Here is a 16,895-nt window from a genome sequence, read left to right as displayed (position 1 = left end):
TAACTAGACTTCATGATATGAAACTGAATAAAGGAAAATGTTGCCTGGATAGTGGGAATCCTTTGCTACCAGTGAGGTCCATGTAGACTGGATTAGTTTCCCAGAAGATGTGGTGGAGGCTTCTTCTCTTGAGTCACTTAAAAGTGCAAGATTGAACAGAGCCATGGAGAATATACTCTAAGGAATTAACTAATCTTGATGCTCCAAAAATGGTCAGATTTGTTTGGGAGTTTAGATAAATTTTAATGTGAATACAATGCTAGTTGCAAGTTACAAGCTGAGCCTCTTACACAGACAGAGGGGGGTAGCTACAGTGCTCTTTGCCCCACCCCACCCCCATCTGTCTCACATCTTGGTTGCAAGCCCCCTGGCTCATTGAGGTCTTGTCTCTCCTTGAAAACTGTCCTTATTGCAGCAAATCAGTACTGCTTGCGTAGTAGCAGTTGGAGTGCAACCTTCTCTCTCTCCCCCACCAAATTCGGTTTAGCTGGGCTATCAGTTGGTAATGTCTCTGACCAATCCCTAGTTCATATTCAAGCCAGTGACCTGAAGTGAAATGCCTGTTCTGCAGCCCTTGAGATCCCTGCCGTACAGCCCTGTGGCTTCTGATCCCTTGGTGGTGTAATAGGGCCTTTGAGGTGTTGGCACGGGGTGTTTGAGGTAAAGTAATTCAGGAAACTGGAAGGAAGGGCTTTGGCTAGGAGTGTCATAGTAGACCCAGTTCTAAAGCGGATTAAGTGTGGTTTAAGCATGCGAGTGAAGGTTGTTCTTTTAGAATCCAGAAATCCATCTCTTAAGCCTGATTTACTACTTGCTCAAACCCTCTCATTCATTGCATCCTCTGGCTGCTGCTTGTTCTTCTGCCTGAACATTGATTCCTTTATATAAGGGGTTTTCTTTTAGTTAAAAAACACACATCCACCCCTCCCCCTTGTACCATTGCTGCCACAGGGATAATCCCTCGGGACATGGTGTGTTTTTTACCTGGGCTCTGAAGAGAAACTCTTCCTGCTCAGCGTTGTTCCCCCTCACATGTCATCTACTCTCGCCGTGCAGATTCAGCCTATGGGGAAGGGTCCTTGCTAGTATTCCTATCTGTAAAACTTTTTAGTGTCAGGGCAGGTGTTAGCTAATGGCATTTAGTTTGACTGTTTCCTTGCTTGGTGCCCTTAACTAGAGCTTTTCCCCCAGTTCCTCTTCCTTGCCCATAAAGCATCACAACCACTTCTTTTGGCCTGCCACCTCATCAGATAATTTCAAGCTGGGGTCAGAATGAAGTCCCTTCCCCTCACTTTTAGTATTGCCTAGGAAGGGGAAGGCTATACTTTTCTCTAAGGCATTGGTTGTGGTTGGAGGCAAGGTCAGAGAGATTATTGACATGAAGTATGGCAATTCCTGTAGCTGCCCTCTAGTTTTTTTTCCCTACACCATCAGCTGCTTCCATGACAGCCTAAACCAACCTCCCTCCCGCCAAGTCCATAGCGTGGCCTCTTCTGCAGTCTATGAAGCGGGGTCTGTCCTGACAGCAGTAGCAGATTAGGAGAGGCATTGAAGACTGAGTAAATCAGATATGATCATAGAGAGCCCCTAACTCTGTCTTAGGGTGATAGTGTAGAGGGAAAAGTAAAGTTCTCTGGCTGCCTCTGCTGCTGTTTAAAAATATTTCCCAGGGACAGTTTGTAGGGGAGGCTGGTTTTCAGGGTCTTTGGGCCTGTGTTGAATACATCAGTGTATTTGCAGTATACCGTTACACAGACATTATATATATAAAAATTCTGCTATTCTTGGAATCGGTCTCTTGTTCCTTGCAGCTCCCCCTTCTTCCCCAGCACACTCTCCCCTTCCAACCCATATTCCTTCCCCCATATACTTGTCTCCAAACCAGGCCAGTCACACACTTTAGCATTGTCTCTTAGTCCTGGCTTTTCACTTGCTAAAATCTCTCTCTCTCCACTGTCTGACCAGAGTTGCATTCACCTGGGACTGGCACTGCCCCCTCATCCGCAGGCTGCTCCACCCCATCTGCACTATGGTCCTCTGCTACGTGGTTCACCGCATCGCTGTCCATGACGACAGCAGTGTTGGTGCTGTGGGACAGGTGGTGGTTGTCACCAGCATGATCTTCCACTTCCTGCGCATCTGACTCTGCCTCTTCGGTATCACTGCCACCCCCTACCGAAGGGGTCTTCTCTGGCTGGGGTGTCTTCTTCCCCTGATTCAGGCAGCAGTAGGTGGCCATGGCCAGGAAGAGGGAGGAGAGTACAACCTCTGAGCCAGCCAGGTAGAAGATGATTGCATAGTTCTTGAATGCATCCACCAAGCGTCCTGATAGTCAAATGAGAAATAATTAGTGTTAGACTATCAGCAAGTCTTTTCCAATGATATGGAAGTCGCTGAGATCAGCACCTCAATGAGCTCTCTGTGGCTGGGGAATAATTTCCTAAGGAAAGAGACTGAAGCCTTATTGGGATATTCAGAATTACACTTGACAAAACCCTGGACAATATACAACAGAAAGCCATTCTGTGTTGGCTGAGAAAAACAGACAGGATGTGCTCCAAGAGGTGAGTCTGTGACACTGCTTGTAGCTACTAATTTGCCTTTGTTCTGTACGTGTTAAATAATCATGAGACTGTGCTGATGTGGTCTGACACTGCTCTAGTCCATCTTCCCATCATCACAGTATGATGACTCAGAAGAGGCAATGGAATCACATGCAACGCTGCGGCATAATGCTTGAAACCAATATTAGGGGACCTTTGAATTGTCCCACAAGTTAGGGCTCATGGGATAACTCTGTGAAAGTCAGGATTGTCCTGTGTGTGTGGTGGGACCCTATATGTGACTCCAGGCTGGGTAAAGAGTAGGGAATAGTAGGGGGCAAATCTTAACACACAGCAAGCCCTGTCATCCCCTCGAACCTGCAGACCAAGTAGCGGCAAAGTAGGGGGTTATGCAAGCAAAGTGACACACTTACTTTCTTCCCACTCTGGTTCTGCTCCCTTAAGTCAGATCAACTGCGTTTACCAACAGACTCAAGCTTCCCCCACCATCAGGCCCTACAGCTGCCAGGCATCATGGGCTAGATTCTGTTCTGCTTGGCATAGGCTGAACACATAAGTTTAGCCACTGTTCCATTCTGCCACGGTGACAGCTATTCCCTGGTTATCCTATTTTACAAACAAACTGCTCTCAACCTATAAAGATGGTCCCAGCTTCATTGCTGCAGTACCCTAGGTCCCTCTCTCATCCCACTATTGTCCTTGTCCCTCTCCACCATTCTGTATTGACTTACCCAAATAACCGTAACCCTCTTCGAATCACGACTGGATGCCTTTCCGGAAGATGTGTTTGACTAAAGCATACGTTATTGGTCTCAGTGCAGGGGTAACTGGGTGAGGATCTCAGGCCAGCGTTATACAGGGGGTCAGATTAGACCTGTCCCTTCTGGCCTTAAATTCTGTGCATAAATGGAGAGGAGACAAAGCATCTCTCCCTCTCCAGGCTGTTCAGATCCCCTCATGGTCTCCTCCTTCCCTTTTCTTTCTATTGCCATTTCTCCCATGTTCCTTCCTTGAAAGGAGCTGCTCCGGTGCTGCACACAATATTCAATAAAGGCCTGTTTCTCCCCCCTTTGCGTTTTTGGCTGTCATATCACCAAGCTCTGGATACTGACAGGCCCACCAGCAATGCTGAGCTAATGTCCCCTTCCCCTGCCACCACAGCTGCTTCATTAAGCCCCATGAATCATTACCTCTGTCTCACAATCTATTTCAGAAATCTCCCTGAAGTGGGCCAGTGTCCACCTGCTTGGGCCTGCTACTCCCCGTGGGAAATAAGCGTGTTCCTGTTTGGATCAGAGAAGAGGAGCCAGGTACTGTTGTTGTTAGTGAGGGTTCTCACAGTGACCCAAATTAAGCCATAGGTCTGGTCCTTTCCTCCCCACAATCAGTGTAGGACTGGAAGGAACCGCAAGAGGTCATCAAGTCCAGTCCCCTGCTCTGTGGCAGGACTAAGTATTATCTAGACCATCCCTGACAGGTGTTTGTCCAACCTGCTCTTAAAAACCTCCAGTGACAGAGATTCCACAGCCTCTCTAGGTAATTTGATCCAGTGCTTAACCTCCCTGACAGAAAGATTTTCCTAATGTCTAACCTAAACCTCCCTTGTTTTTGCCTTCAGAGGCTCTAGTGCAGTGGTTCCCAAACGACCCCTTTGGCATCTTACTAAGAGTCCCGGACCCCTATCATTTCTGGTGTGACTGGAACACCCCGGCCAGTGTGAGCTCTCACTCATGCGTGGTGTGTGAGAGGTCACGCTGTGCGGAGGATACCATCTGGAGAACAAAATGGTGTCCTCCATGCAGCAAAAATGCGGGAATGCTGTTCTGGCACATTCTGACCCTGGCTCAAGAGATGGATCCCCATGTAACCTACAGGGGCTGGGAACTCCACTTTGGGAGCCTCTGTGCTAGTGGAGGGTTTACTATGGACAAGAAGCTGGATAGGAGTCAGCAGTGTGCCCTTGTTGCTAAGAAGGCCAATGGCATATTGGGCTGCATTAGTAGGATCATTGCCAGCAGATCGAGGGAAGTTACTATTCCCCTCTATTCGTTACTGGTGAGGCCACACCTCGAGTATTGCATCCAGTTTTGGTCCCCCACTACTGAAGGGATGAGGACAAATTGGAGAGAGTCCAGCAGAGGCCAACGGAAATGATTAGGGGGCTAGGATACATGACTTACGAAGAGAGGCTGAGGGAACTGGGCTTATTTAGTCTGCAGAAGAGAAGAGTGAGGGGGGATTTGATAGCAGCCTTCAACTACCTGAAGAGGGGTTCCAAAGAGGATGGAGCTCGGCTGTTCTCAGTGGTGGCAGATGACAGAACAAGGATGCAATGGTCTTAAGTTGCAGTGTGGGAGGTCTAGCTTGGACAAGTGGACTGTAGCCCATGAAAGCTTATGCTCAAATAAATTTGTTAGTCTCTAAGGTGCCACAAGTACTCCTGTACTATTTCACTAGGAGGGCAGTGAAGCACTGGAATGGGTTACCTAGGGAGGTGGTGGAATCTCCATCCTTACAGGTTTTTAAGGCCCAGCTTGACAAAGCCCTGGCTGGGATGATTTAGTTGGTGTTGGTCGTGCTTTGAGCAGGGGATTGGACTAGATGACCTCCTGAGGTCTCTTCCAAACTTAATCTTCTATGATTCAGCATGGCAATGGGATGGTTTTCACTAGGAGGGCAGTGAAGCACTGGAATGGGTTACCTAGGGAGGTGGTGGAATCTTTTTTTCCTTAGAGTTTTTAAGCTCAGGCTTGACAAAGCCCTGGCTGGGATGATTTAGTTGGGGATTGGTCCTGCTTTGAGCAGGGGGTTGGACTAGATGACCTCCTGAGGTCCCTTCCAACCCTGATATTCTATGATTCTATGGTTGGCACAGCATGGGGAGGAGCTCATTCATGCTGTGTTTCATGCACTGCCATGTCATGGCTGGAGATATGGGTTCAAATTTTGGCTTAAGGAAAGGAGCAGGGGGAGGGGGATGTCAGTCTGGGCCCTGGTAGGCATTTGCCTACAATACACCAGAGATGCCTCAGGGAATAAATTATTCAGTAAGTTTGCCCTTGTTTTCCTGTTTGCACGTTATCCACTAATAGACTTTGAGAAGGACTGGTCACGTTCCTCAGACACTTTATGCAAGCTACTCCCTCCCAAGGGAACAACTATTCACTAGTAGTTACATATTATTGCCACTCCATAGGTGCTGGAACTAGGTGTGCTGCTGCACCCCCTGGTTTGAAGTGGTTTCCATCATATCCAGGGTTTACAGTTTGGTTCAATGGCTCTCAGCACCCCCACTATACAAATTGTTCCAACACCCCTGCACCACTCCCTTATTGAAGGAAAGACTTTGAATCTTCTCTCTAAAAAAAGATTTGGAGATAGCCCTGTGCACAATTCTGGCAGGGATGTATTGCTACAAACATTCATGAGACTCGTGCTTTCTGCAAACAAAAATAGTCACGCTCATGAATATGCACAGCAACAAAGCAGAAGGGCTGTGAATACTAATGAGAAGCTGCTGGTTTTAGTCACATTAATGTTCACAAATGGTTTTTGCCAGGCTTTAACAACAACATAACCTTCTCTTCTTACCCATGCAAAGCAATAGCAGGGGGTGCTGTTGGTCAGGATTAAGGGACACTGGGGGTAGATCCCACTATAGGTAGCCCTAACTAAATGCTCGTAGCTGCTAATTTTTTATGAGCAAAACTACTAGAATTCACAAGAAGAATCTCTCAGCACACCGGTTATATCAGTTTTGTGGTGAACAGGGACAGCTTTAGGCCAATTCCACCAATTCCCCCGAATCGGGCCCCGCGCCTAAGAGGGCCCCACACCCAGTGGCAGGGCCGCCCAGAGTGGGGGACAAGTGGCAGAGAATCCCTTCCCTGGCTAGAGGCGCCTTTTTAATTTTTACTCACCCGGCGGTGCTCTGGGTCTTTGGCGGCAGGTCCTTCACTCACTCCGGGTCTTTAGTGCCGCCGAAGACCTGGAGCGAGTGAAGGATCTGCCGCCAAAAACTAGGAGCGCGGCCCGGTGAGTACAAGCCCCATGTGTTTTTTTTACGTGTGTTTTTTTTTTTTAGTCATCCCTGTCGGGGCCCCATCGAAACTGTTGGAATCGGGCCCCACACTTCCTAAAGCCGGCCCTGGTGATGAATTGGGTTGTACTCAGATTCTTCATTTTAGATGGTCTTTTTTTTATAGGGACAATTGAAATGAAAAACCAGCTCAGTGTTTTGTATACTTTGTGAAAAACTGATTAAAAAAAAAAAAAATAGAGAGAAGTGTGTATTACCCCCCCACACACACACACACACATAATAAAGCAGGGGTACCTTTCCCTCCCACTTGTGCAAACAGAGGCAATGAAATAGTCCCTCATTCATTCCTCTCTAAAAATAGGAGTTGAACTGTTCAACTCCTTTCAGTTCTTCAGTTATCTGCTTAGATGTCCTCTCCCTCAAAGCATTAAAGAGGTGCAGCCTCATGAACCCTTCAGATGCCAGGTACTGATCCCACCCCACCCTGATATCTAGGATGCCATTGGATGACTATGGATACCATTCCACCAGTCAAAAGTTAGAGCTAGAAATATGCAGTTAAAATGTCTGGATGCCTCCAAATTCTTGAGAGGACTTAACCATTAGTGTTACCCTGTTGGTCAAGAGTCCCAGTGTCAGGCCGGGAGGGCAGCTGGGTGACCGACAGCTCTCTCAAGCACAAACATACCTGCTGAGGGTGGCCCAATGAGCACAGCAATGGCTTCGATGAGCAGGACCAGCCCAATGGCACTGGAGAACTTCTGGGATCCAACAATGGCCATGAGCACCTCAAACTGCAATGCACCCACCATGCCGTAGGAGATGCCAAAGAAGATACAGAAGATGACCAGTGCCGTGTAGGTGTTAGCCCTGGCGCTGCAGATGTCTGTCAGGCCATTGAAGAGCATAGCAAAGCTGAATAAGTAGGCGACATGGGGACGCATCCACTTCATCCCGGCTAGCATCCCACAGGAAGGGCGGGCAAAGATGTCTATGAAGCCAATGATGGACAGCAGGAAGGCAGCTTCTGTGTCTGGCACTCCTATGTCTTTGGCATAGTTGACCAGCAATATGGGGGGCACAAAGAGACCCAAGACCATGATGAACTTAGCAATGGAGTAAATGACAAACCCCCGGTTGGAGAAGATAGAAAAATCCAATAGCTTCTTCCGTTTCCTGGGCTGCTGCTGCTTCTTGGTTTTCTTTGATTTTTTGGCTCCATCAATGGTGCTTATGGCCTCCTCTGCCCTTTCCCCAATGGGCAGCATCTCCTTGGCTTCATATTTGTCCTGAACTCTCTCCATCTTCCGCTTCATGCCTGCCTCGAGAGGCCTCATGACTGCTCCACAGGTGCAGCAATTGAGCAGCAAACCCCCCATGATGAGGAATCCTCCTCGCCAGCCAAACTTCTCGAGCAAGACCTGCCCCAGCGGAGAGAGAGCAGAGAGGAAGACAGGGCTCCCGGCTGCAGCAAGCCCATTGGCCAGAGGTCTACGTTTGTCAAAGTAGGTGCCCAGCATGATCAGGGAGGGCTGGAAGTTCAGAGCCATACCTAGACCTGTGGGCAGGGGTAGGGGAAGGAGGAGATGGAGAGAGTAATGGGTGTGAGACAACAGAGTCAAGAGGACCACAACTAATGCAAACCTCTCAGAGATTCTGCATGCACACACCTAGCCCAAAGACTCCATCATCTAGTTTAATTCTCTTCCTGAGTCTTAGACTCTCCCACATGACTTACTGTATGAAACTCATAGCAGAGGCAGGGCTAGGTCCCAAAGAGCTTACATTGCACTGGGACCGCCCACTGCCACCTGCCTTTGGCTACCCCATTCTAACTGGCAGGCCTTCCCTGAGAGTCTGTATCAGGACTGCTCCACCATCACCTTACTTGGGCTATTACCCTTTAAACTCTTGATCAGTCCCACTGTGACCCCCACCTCAGGCTGTTCCATTGTCAGATTGCATCCAGAAGAGACAATATTAATGGACCAGCGGGTTTTTTTCCTGTTATGATGGGTTCTTCTTCCTCCTAGTGCATGTGTCTCTTCCCACGCGCCCCCTCAGAGCTCAGTGGTTTCCCCCCACCCCATGCCCCAATGACTCTGCCTCTGTATGAAGACGGCTGTGTGGAGTTCCCTCTCGAGCCCATCCAATCTTGCTAAATGAATTGATGAGCCAGACCTTAAGGTGTTTCTCCTGCCAGCCACTGAGTTCTGAGCAGATCATCCTCACAGTGCTCTCAGCCTTTGCCAGCCAGAGAACAAGGGTCCTGGACACTGAGGTCCCTGGGCCAGCTCTGATTCCATCTATGCCACTCCAGATGGAGGCAGGCAGAAGGCTCAGTCACGGCCCGGACCCCTCCTCTTGCCTCCTCCAGCCTCAAGAGCCAGTGCCATAAAGCTGCTGCCATGGCAGGTTGTCCTCCCAACAGCCACGTCGGCTCCCTGAGCACATCCACGGTAAGGAGAAAAGCCTCTTCCCTTAGCAACCAAACTGTTTCTCCAGAGCAAAGGGGGGAGAAAAAACCATGTCATGAAGCTGTGTGTTTCTCGCTCAGTCTCCACTTCTCTCCCATATGGCCATGTAATCCTTCCATGGACTTAGACCCCTTTATTTCTCCATCATCCCTGCCAGTGTTCCTCAACTCCTCACTCTGCCTGGTCTCCCTCAGGTAGCAGCTTGCCAGCCTGAACTGCATTTATGCATGTGTCTTGCTCACACAGATCCAGTGGAAGCACAGACAGGGCATCTCTATAAACACCCCCACCCCCATCTCTCTCTCCCCTCTCTGCCTTCACATATATACACATCTCCAGTCACCATGGTAGTTAGACATCATCTATGTCCCTTCTGTCTCTATCCCTGCCTATGTCATCCTCCCACCCCCAGCCCCAAGCTGCTGGGATCCGATGGGTGTACTCCCACAGCTGCAGCGCTCCCCCTCCGTAGGGCTCTCACCTGTCAGCATGCCAGCCGTCAGGTACAGCTCAATAATGTTGGTGGTGAAGGAGGCTAGGATCATACCGGAAGACGCCAGGAGCCCACCAACGAGCATCACAGGCCGGCACCCAAACTGGTTCACCATGATGCTGCTCACAGGCCCTGAATGGAAGCGGAGCAGCCAGTGAGAACCAGAGAAAACAAGGAGTTAGGGCAGCTACAACTGAGTGACTTCTCCACCCACCTGCAGCACGTGAATGCAGAATGCTGAGGCCAAAGGAAATCTCCCTCCCTCACCATCAGCTCTGCTCTGGAGGTAGAGAGTCAGCTCTAGGGTCCAGACAGAGTAGCCCTGACTCCACACTGCCACAAGGCAGACCTGGCTTTGATTCCTTCTTTCCACGGGGCAAGAAGAGACTCGGTGTAACACGGAGACAGCTACACTCAGTTTCAGTGAGGGCAGCAAAAGGGAAGACAGGGACCCCCTCTGGCTGACCAAGGAATGGAGCTGATGAGCAGGCAAAGAGATCTTCAGGGTGCCCGCGGAGACATAGGGGATGTCTGAGGCATGGAGGACGTGGGGGCATAAATCAGCAACATTACATGCTCATACCCCTTCTGGGAGGGGTGCTGGGGACAGAGGTCTCTGTCACCCTGCCCCAACTTCCCATTTGGTTTTAGTGCAGAGGAGGGTTGGGAAGCATAAAGAGACAGTTAAAGACCCAAAGGAGGCGTCCACTCTGTGCCGGGTATGGGTTTGAGCGGGGGAGGGCTAAGGTGGGGGGATTGTTGGAAGGGGGCCAGGCTCACGCTAGCATTCTCACCCGTGCCATACAGCATGGCCAGCATGATGGACGAGATCCAAGCTGTGTCGCTGTAGCCCACGTGGAAGTCGTGCATCAGCTCCTTGAAGTAGACGCTCACGGCCTTGGGAAAGGCGTAGGAGAAGCCGGTGATCACAAAGCAGCCCAGCAGCACTATCCAGCCCCAGCCACCATCTGGGGGCTTCACTGAAGCTGGCGGCTGGCCCTCCTCTGGGTCAGACCTCCCCATTTTCTAACTTGGGGGAGGGGACCCAAAGCCAAGCGGGGGTTGGGGGCGGGGGAGAGCGTGCAGTAGACACAGATCTCCAAGAGCTGCAGGAGGAGAAGAGCATACAGGACACATGGTTACAATGGCAGCTCCAGCCTTCTGCCCGGCGCTCCACCATTGCCTGTTGAAGTGTTTAAGTTCACTTGTGCCAGTATTTACTCCCGCCTGCTCTGACCTCTGCCCCCGCGTCACATGGAGCTGCAGCATGGGCTAGTGGCTAAGGCACTGAAGTGGGAGGCAGGAGACCTGGCGCTATTCCAAGCTCTTTGCCACTGACCTGCTGGGTGACCTTGGGCATGTCCCCTCACCTCTCCTCTGTGCCTGGCTCCCCTCCCACTCGTTGGCTGCCTTGTCTAGTTAGGCTGGAAGCTCTTCAGAGTCTGTCTCTCAAGCTGTGTTTGCACAGTGCCTAGCACAACAGGGCTTTCGTTTGGGTTGGGGCCTAGACAGGCTATATAACACCATGCATGCTCCCTGCAAGCACACTGCAGACAGTCCGCATCCCCCCCCCCCTCACATGCACCCACTTTTTGAGCCGTCAAGGAGACAGATTTTTGAATACCCTAGAGCAGTAGGGTATTTGCATGCCAGAGAGATTAGGGCTCTGTACCTATATGGTGTGGCCAGAACAAAGGCAGCGAGAGTTGGGGGGAGAGGCGAGGGCTGTCTTGTGAGTTTCTCTCTAAAGCCTTAAGCTGGCCAAGAATTTTGCTCCCACTGGCCAGTCTGGGTTTGTTTTTCTCACTTCTGCAGTCTGTGCCAGGGCGCCCATCGGGCCCTTCCCCATGCTGAGCATGGTGGACCCCGGGAGCACACAACACCAGCACAGGGAGGCCACAGCCTCTCTCCTGGTCACCCAATGTCTCTGCATGAACACACTCTGGCTATAACTGCTAACACAGCACTCTCTCACTCCTGGCCAGTGTGTAGCTAGCACATGGTATGACAGGTTCCAGGGAACAGGTGGATTTCCCCAGGCTTAGCTCACAGCTTGCCATGCCGCTTTCCTCCCCTGCCAATGCAGGTTTCCCCTCCTCTCCCAAAACGCCTCTCCCCACTCCAGTGCCACTGGCTGCAGTACATTGAGCAGACAGTTCACTCTGTGATGATGTCTCCATTCCCTGCCTCAGCCAGTCCTGGGAAGTCCCAGCCTTCACTCTGATCTGGGAAGTGCCATGAGCCAAGGAGGTTCTCACTGACAAGGCACAGGATGGGGAAGCAAGAGATCTAAGCTCTATCCCCATCTCTGCTGCAGACTGTGTGTGTGACCTTGAGCTAGTCATCTCCCCTTTCTGTGCATAACAGAGAGTATCTTTCAGCCCCTTTGCCACAGGGGTGCTATGTGTGTTCATGTTTGTAAGGTGCTTTGAGAGCCTCAAGTAGAAGTGCAGAATTATGTTATTCAGGGTAAACCACCTTCACTGCGCAAGAGTCCAGTTTGGAGAGTAGCCCCTTCTTCCCCAGCTCCAGCACCAGCCAGCCTCAGTAGTTTCATGAGGTTGCTAACTCCACCCAGGAGGTGAGGGGCTGGTGTTTCACAACCAAACTGGTTATGGTGTAGGTTGTCAGCAAGTCAATATGGCACAACTAACAATAAAAATAGGGCTGGGTGTCTCCAGGGGGTGTCTTCAATCACCACTTGAGCAAGGACTATGTAGCATCGCACCAGCCGAAATGGTGAGATTGCCTGTGGGCCTACAGTAAGGGACACTGCTATACCCACAATGCACTGTAAGGCTGATTTGCATGAGAAGGCGCCGTTGGCTTTGGGCCAATTGTCACTAATCAGGTTTCTGAGCCAGGCTCAGCACATACAGGTAGGCTCAGGACTGGTGACCCCAGATGCCCTCAGCAGAATCTCCCTTCTCCCACCAGATGGACCCTTGTTCCGGGAAAGCATGGTCAGTTGTCCTACCACAACACACTGCTATTGGCAAGAGCCTTGGGCCAAGCTCTGTTGAAGCGAAGCTGGAAAGGCTATTTCTGGCACCTCTCCCACAAGGCCTAGCCCAGTGCCCCCTAGTCAACAGTAGTTGGGAACCTGTCGCACAGGAAATGAATGGCCAGTGGGATCTTGCTATCAGCAGAGTCTCCTTTGGACAGTTCTAGCCAAATGCTCCTCATGCGCAGAATCAGCATGTGCTGTGAACTTCCAGAAACGGGCAGGCAAGGGGCCAGCGAGCTCTGCCTGGTGTTCTAGCCCATTTATAGAGGGCTCCAGCTGTCCCCCCCCCACACCAGCTCTAGCATTCTCTACCCGCAGCCAAGCAGCACTGAGAAACTCATTCCAGACATAAGACTTGGTGCTCATACAGCACCTTAAGTGTTCAAAGTGCTGCATGTACATTAGCCCATTAATATTCATACACACACACACACACACACACGTTACAGATGGGGAAACTCAGGCACAGAGATGATAAATTACTCGCCCCAGGCCACCCAGTGAGCCAGCGGCAGAGTGAGGATTAGAACTCAGGAGCTGTGACTCCCCAGTGCTGTGTTTATTTATCTGGACCCTACTGCCAAAAAGAGTCTGAGCCTTACAAACCAAGTCTCCCTGACTCAGTGCAAATGAGTGACAGACAGCAGTAGGAAGGGGCTGTTGGAAAGGCATTTCTACACCAAGTATTCACCGTCCGGAATGAGGGTAAACCCAGATTCTACTGTCAACCATCAACAGTTCTAACCTTTTACTGCTCCAAATGATCACTTCAAACAACAGCACTACGACAGGTTGATTTAGCGACACCCCAGTCTCCGCTCCGCCCACAACCGGTCTCCAGCTTACTAGCAAGCAAGTTACTATTGTATTACAGGGCATGTGCTCTAATGGAACAAAGATTCCCAGATCAGTCTTGGACCTGGACCACTGGCATCATCTGATGCATGCAGCTGTGTTGGAAGAGTGTCTGCTGCCAAACGCTCGCACCCATGCAGACACAGACACTTGCCCCAGATTGTTGCTGTTAATTCCCTCTGCCCATCCTTACATTTCTCAATCTTGTTGAAACCTCTGTTCTCCAGCACCATGATCAGGGGTTTACTGGGAAGCGGGGAGGCAGTGTTCATAACACGTCTCCTCGCTCTAAGTGTTCAATAGCTTCTAGGCAAGGGCATCGATTTGGCCTTCTGGCACACAACGCCTCATTTGCGAAACATGGTTTGGTGTGCCATTTACTCCAGGCTCTGAGACCGGTGTGGGGAGTGTAGGTTTCCCACTCGGAAGTACACTGGCTGTTCTGATCATTGCTACGGGGGTTGTATGCACTGATGTGCACTGTGTCTGGTCCTTGCACACCATTGCTCACTACTATTTTCTCCAGTGCCAGGGAGGTTTGTTTGGATATTTTAAATACTCAGTTCCCAGTTTAAACACACACTACAGTAGATGGATCATTGGCAGGCAGAGACTTCGCCCTGAACGCTAACGCCCAACGCATCACACCTGCAGTCTCAGGTGTCCCCATAGCACCCATCACCTGTGTAGCTCAGTGCTGACGTCTCAGTTATGCCAGGGTGAGATTCACCACCAGTGCTAGAAAACCCACGGGTAAGGACAGTGCACTAATGGTGAGAGTCACACCCTCAGCCTTTGTGTGCGGGGTGGGCTACACCCCCGGGGCTAGCACTGAGAATCGCCCTCCACGCACAGCAGGATCCGGCCACTAGGGAGCTGTCCCAGACCCAACCTCTGAACAGAGTGGGATCCACAACTCGAGCACGCTGGCACTGGGAGTCAATGGGATCCACACACTAGTGCCAGCATTCTCCTCTAGCGTCCCAGCTCAGTGGGGTCCCTGCTCCGGGTGGTGGTGCCAGGGTTCACACTCCCAGCCTCCAAGAGCAGCGGATCCACGTCACAGAGGGAGAGAGGGTGCATGGAGAGAGCATCCAGATGAGAATTAGATAAGCTTTCCCTGGCACAGGCTGACCTATTAATAGGCTATGCCCAGAGACCAGCATTAGCCTGAGCAGCAACCAGGAGAACATCCTGAACACCCCACTAACCTACCGAATGAATCAATGCTCGTCAAAGCGCATCTGGATACAAACCTCACAGGACGGCGGCTGTTCTCCCTCCGAGTTCCAGGGGCTGATCCGCGTGGCGCTGCTTGGCTCCTGGAGGGGCACGTTAGCTTAGACGATGTCTTTCGGGGTTAGCTCCATGACAGATGCCTGGCAGCAGCCTGCTCTCTTTTCCTGGACAGCAAAGTCCCCCCTTCAATCTGGATTGCAGAAAATCCTGCACGGCTTCCTGTCCTCTCCTGAACCACCTGCTGCTGGTGGGGTCATGCAGTGATCCCCAGCTGCTGCAGAGACACCCTCCCCCCAAGTCCTCTCCGCTGGGATTCCCTGGGCGCAGCGCGGCTTGAGCCCCAAGGTGTTTACACTGTGGATCTGGGTCAGCAGCTGCTTATGTTTTAAAGTCGGCAAAGCATCAGAGGTGCTGATCTAGCAGAAACCACCTCTCCATTTTTAAGAAGCTTTCCCAGCCAATGGGAAGGAGCAGCCTGCATGCCTGGGCCAGAATGCCCCGGTAATCCCACGGCTCAGCACAGAGAGACGGCTGGGAGCCTGCCCAAAGATTCCTTATGGCTTCCCCTCTGCACTCACTTCCCTTTGCAGGGAGGCTCTTAACATTGGTCTCTTGGCTCATCAGGATGGAGCAGCCTAGGCAACAATGTCAAGGAGCTTTACAAAGCTGGCGCGTGAATGCATGGGATGGGCTGAGGTGGGGCAGGGAAGGTGCAGTCCTGGAGCAGGGGGAGCAGAAGGATGGGGCAGGGGGTGCAGTGGTTAAGAAGGGGGATCGGGTGTGGTGACGGAGCAGGGGATGCAGGATGGGGGGGTGTTTGCAGTGAACGCTGCAGAGACAGAGCAGGGCATTGTGGGGGGGTGGGGTGCAGTGTCAGGACCAGGGTGCAGTGCTGGAGTATGGAGGTGCTGCGGTGGAGACGGTGCAACGATGGAGCAAAGGAAACAGAGTAGAGAGTGGGCCATGCAGGGAATGCTCTGAAGTAGCAAGCAGGTGCTTGGATTCAATGCTGATGAGGGCCACATATGCTAGTAGATAGACAGACAGAGGAGGAACATGGAGGCCTTCCTGAACATCCTCCTTACCACTTGCCTGGGGTAAATTCTCCTTTTAAGGAGTGTGGAAAATCTCATGAGTTATTCCCGTCTCCTCGTGGCATATGGCTGGAGGGCTGGTTTGGCCAGGGCTCCCTTTTGTTGCAGACTCCACAAAAAAGCCAAGTGAATGCAGGGCAGGGCTGGCCGTCTAGCACACTCCAAACAGCACTCACCCACAGCAGGCAGAGCCGTTGGCATTAGGATGGTGGGGCCGTGCTGGGGAGATCGGTGCACGTAGAGCGCCAGGAGGAATGCTACAGTCACCAACCATTACAAAAAGCAAAGCCCCCATGAGGGCCGGGGGTGGGGGCGGAGGCAGAATTCAGGCAGCCTCTGCAACTGATTGGAGGGGGTGTGGGGCTGCTGGGGTGGGAGTAAGGGAGGGTTAAGCCACCATAATAAAACTAGAAGTCTGCTTTCCACCTGAAATCACCGCTGAGACCGGCAAGACTCATTCCAGGTGTGGCCAAAGGATTGAAGACATGCACACCCTGGTCCCCAGAAGCGAAAGGCCTGCGGTTTAATCCACTAAGCTTCTTAGCTTCCTTCCCCCTCCTCCGTCTCTAAATTCCTGCAGGGGGGCAGGGGTAACAGAGCAGGGAGGGGCTTTCGGGAGCTGCGAGGGGGGGGAGGTTTAATGTCTATTAATAAGGCTAATTGACTAAAGCAGCCGCAGCAGGTCTCTCTCCCGCCCCGGGAGAGCTCAAAACAACAATGCTGTGTTTGTGTGCAGGCCTCGTGAAGCACCAAGTGCGGGGAAGGAACCCTCTCCCTCCCCCCTACACACCACAGTGACCCAGCCAGAGACGGGGAGGCCAGGCGTATTTTCATTAAAGCAGGTTTAAAAGGTGACTCTCAAACTCAACACCTGAGCAAGGGGCTGGCGCCACCGATTCTCCCAGGGGAACCAAACTCTGTGCAGGGGTAACGGGGGAAGTGATGGGGGTGCCACATTCCAGTGCAGAGAGGTGGATGGGGAGAGGGTTAGTGGGACCCCCCGTTCCTTCAGATCTAGATATCCCCCGGTGCTGATGGTCTGTACAGGTAGAGCTCACCCCTCCTCCCCCTCCCTGCCATTCTCTGGGTGGGCACCACTCACTCCACCCTCCTCAGTACTCTGA

At 51.5% G+C, this 16,895-nt stretch overlaps 1 protein-coding gene across 3 annotated transcripts; it reads right to left on the bottom strand.

Moving 5' to 3' along the window:
• Window positions 1-218: 218 nt before the first annotated feature.
• SLC16A8 (solute carrier family 16 member 8) lies at window positions 219-15,035 on the bottom strand. Of its 3 annotated transcripts, none has more exons than XM_065581146.1 (5): window positions 14,654-15,035; window positions 10,371-10,682; window positions 9,565-9,708; window positions 7,295-8,164; window positions 219-2,325 (listed from the first exon to the last, which is right to left on the bottom strand). In XM_065581146.1, exons 2-5 carry the CDS (start codon window positions 10,597-10,599, stop codon window positions 1,934-1,936), a joined length of 1,635 nt encoding a protein of 544 aa, XP_065437218.1. In that variant the 5' UTR covers window positions 10,600-10,682; window positions 14,654-15,035; the 3' UTR covers window positions 219-1,933. The 3 variants fall into 3 exon arrangements, with proteins under 3 accessions (XP_065437218.1, XP_065437214.1, XP_008177536.2); XM_065581142.1 differs by having other exon boundaries at window positions 14,695-15,033; XM_008179314.4 differs by lacking the exon at window positions 14,654-15,035 and having other exon boundaries at window positions 10,371-10,749.
• Window positions 15,036-16,895: the final 1,860 nt, after the last annotated feature.

Source organism: Chrysemys picta, chromosome 1, assembly GCF_011386835.1.
Source record: "Chrysemys picta bellii isolate R12L10 chromosome 1, ASM1138683v2, whole genome shotgun sequence".
Classification (NCBI taxonomy): domain Eukaryota; kingdom Metazoa; phylum Chordata; order Testudines; family Emydidae; genus Chrysemys; species Chrysemys picta.
The sequence above is the reverse complement of the archived record's forward strand: the minus strand, read 5'-3'. Positions and strand labels throughout refer to the sequence as shown.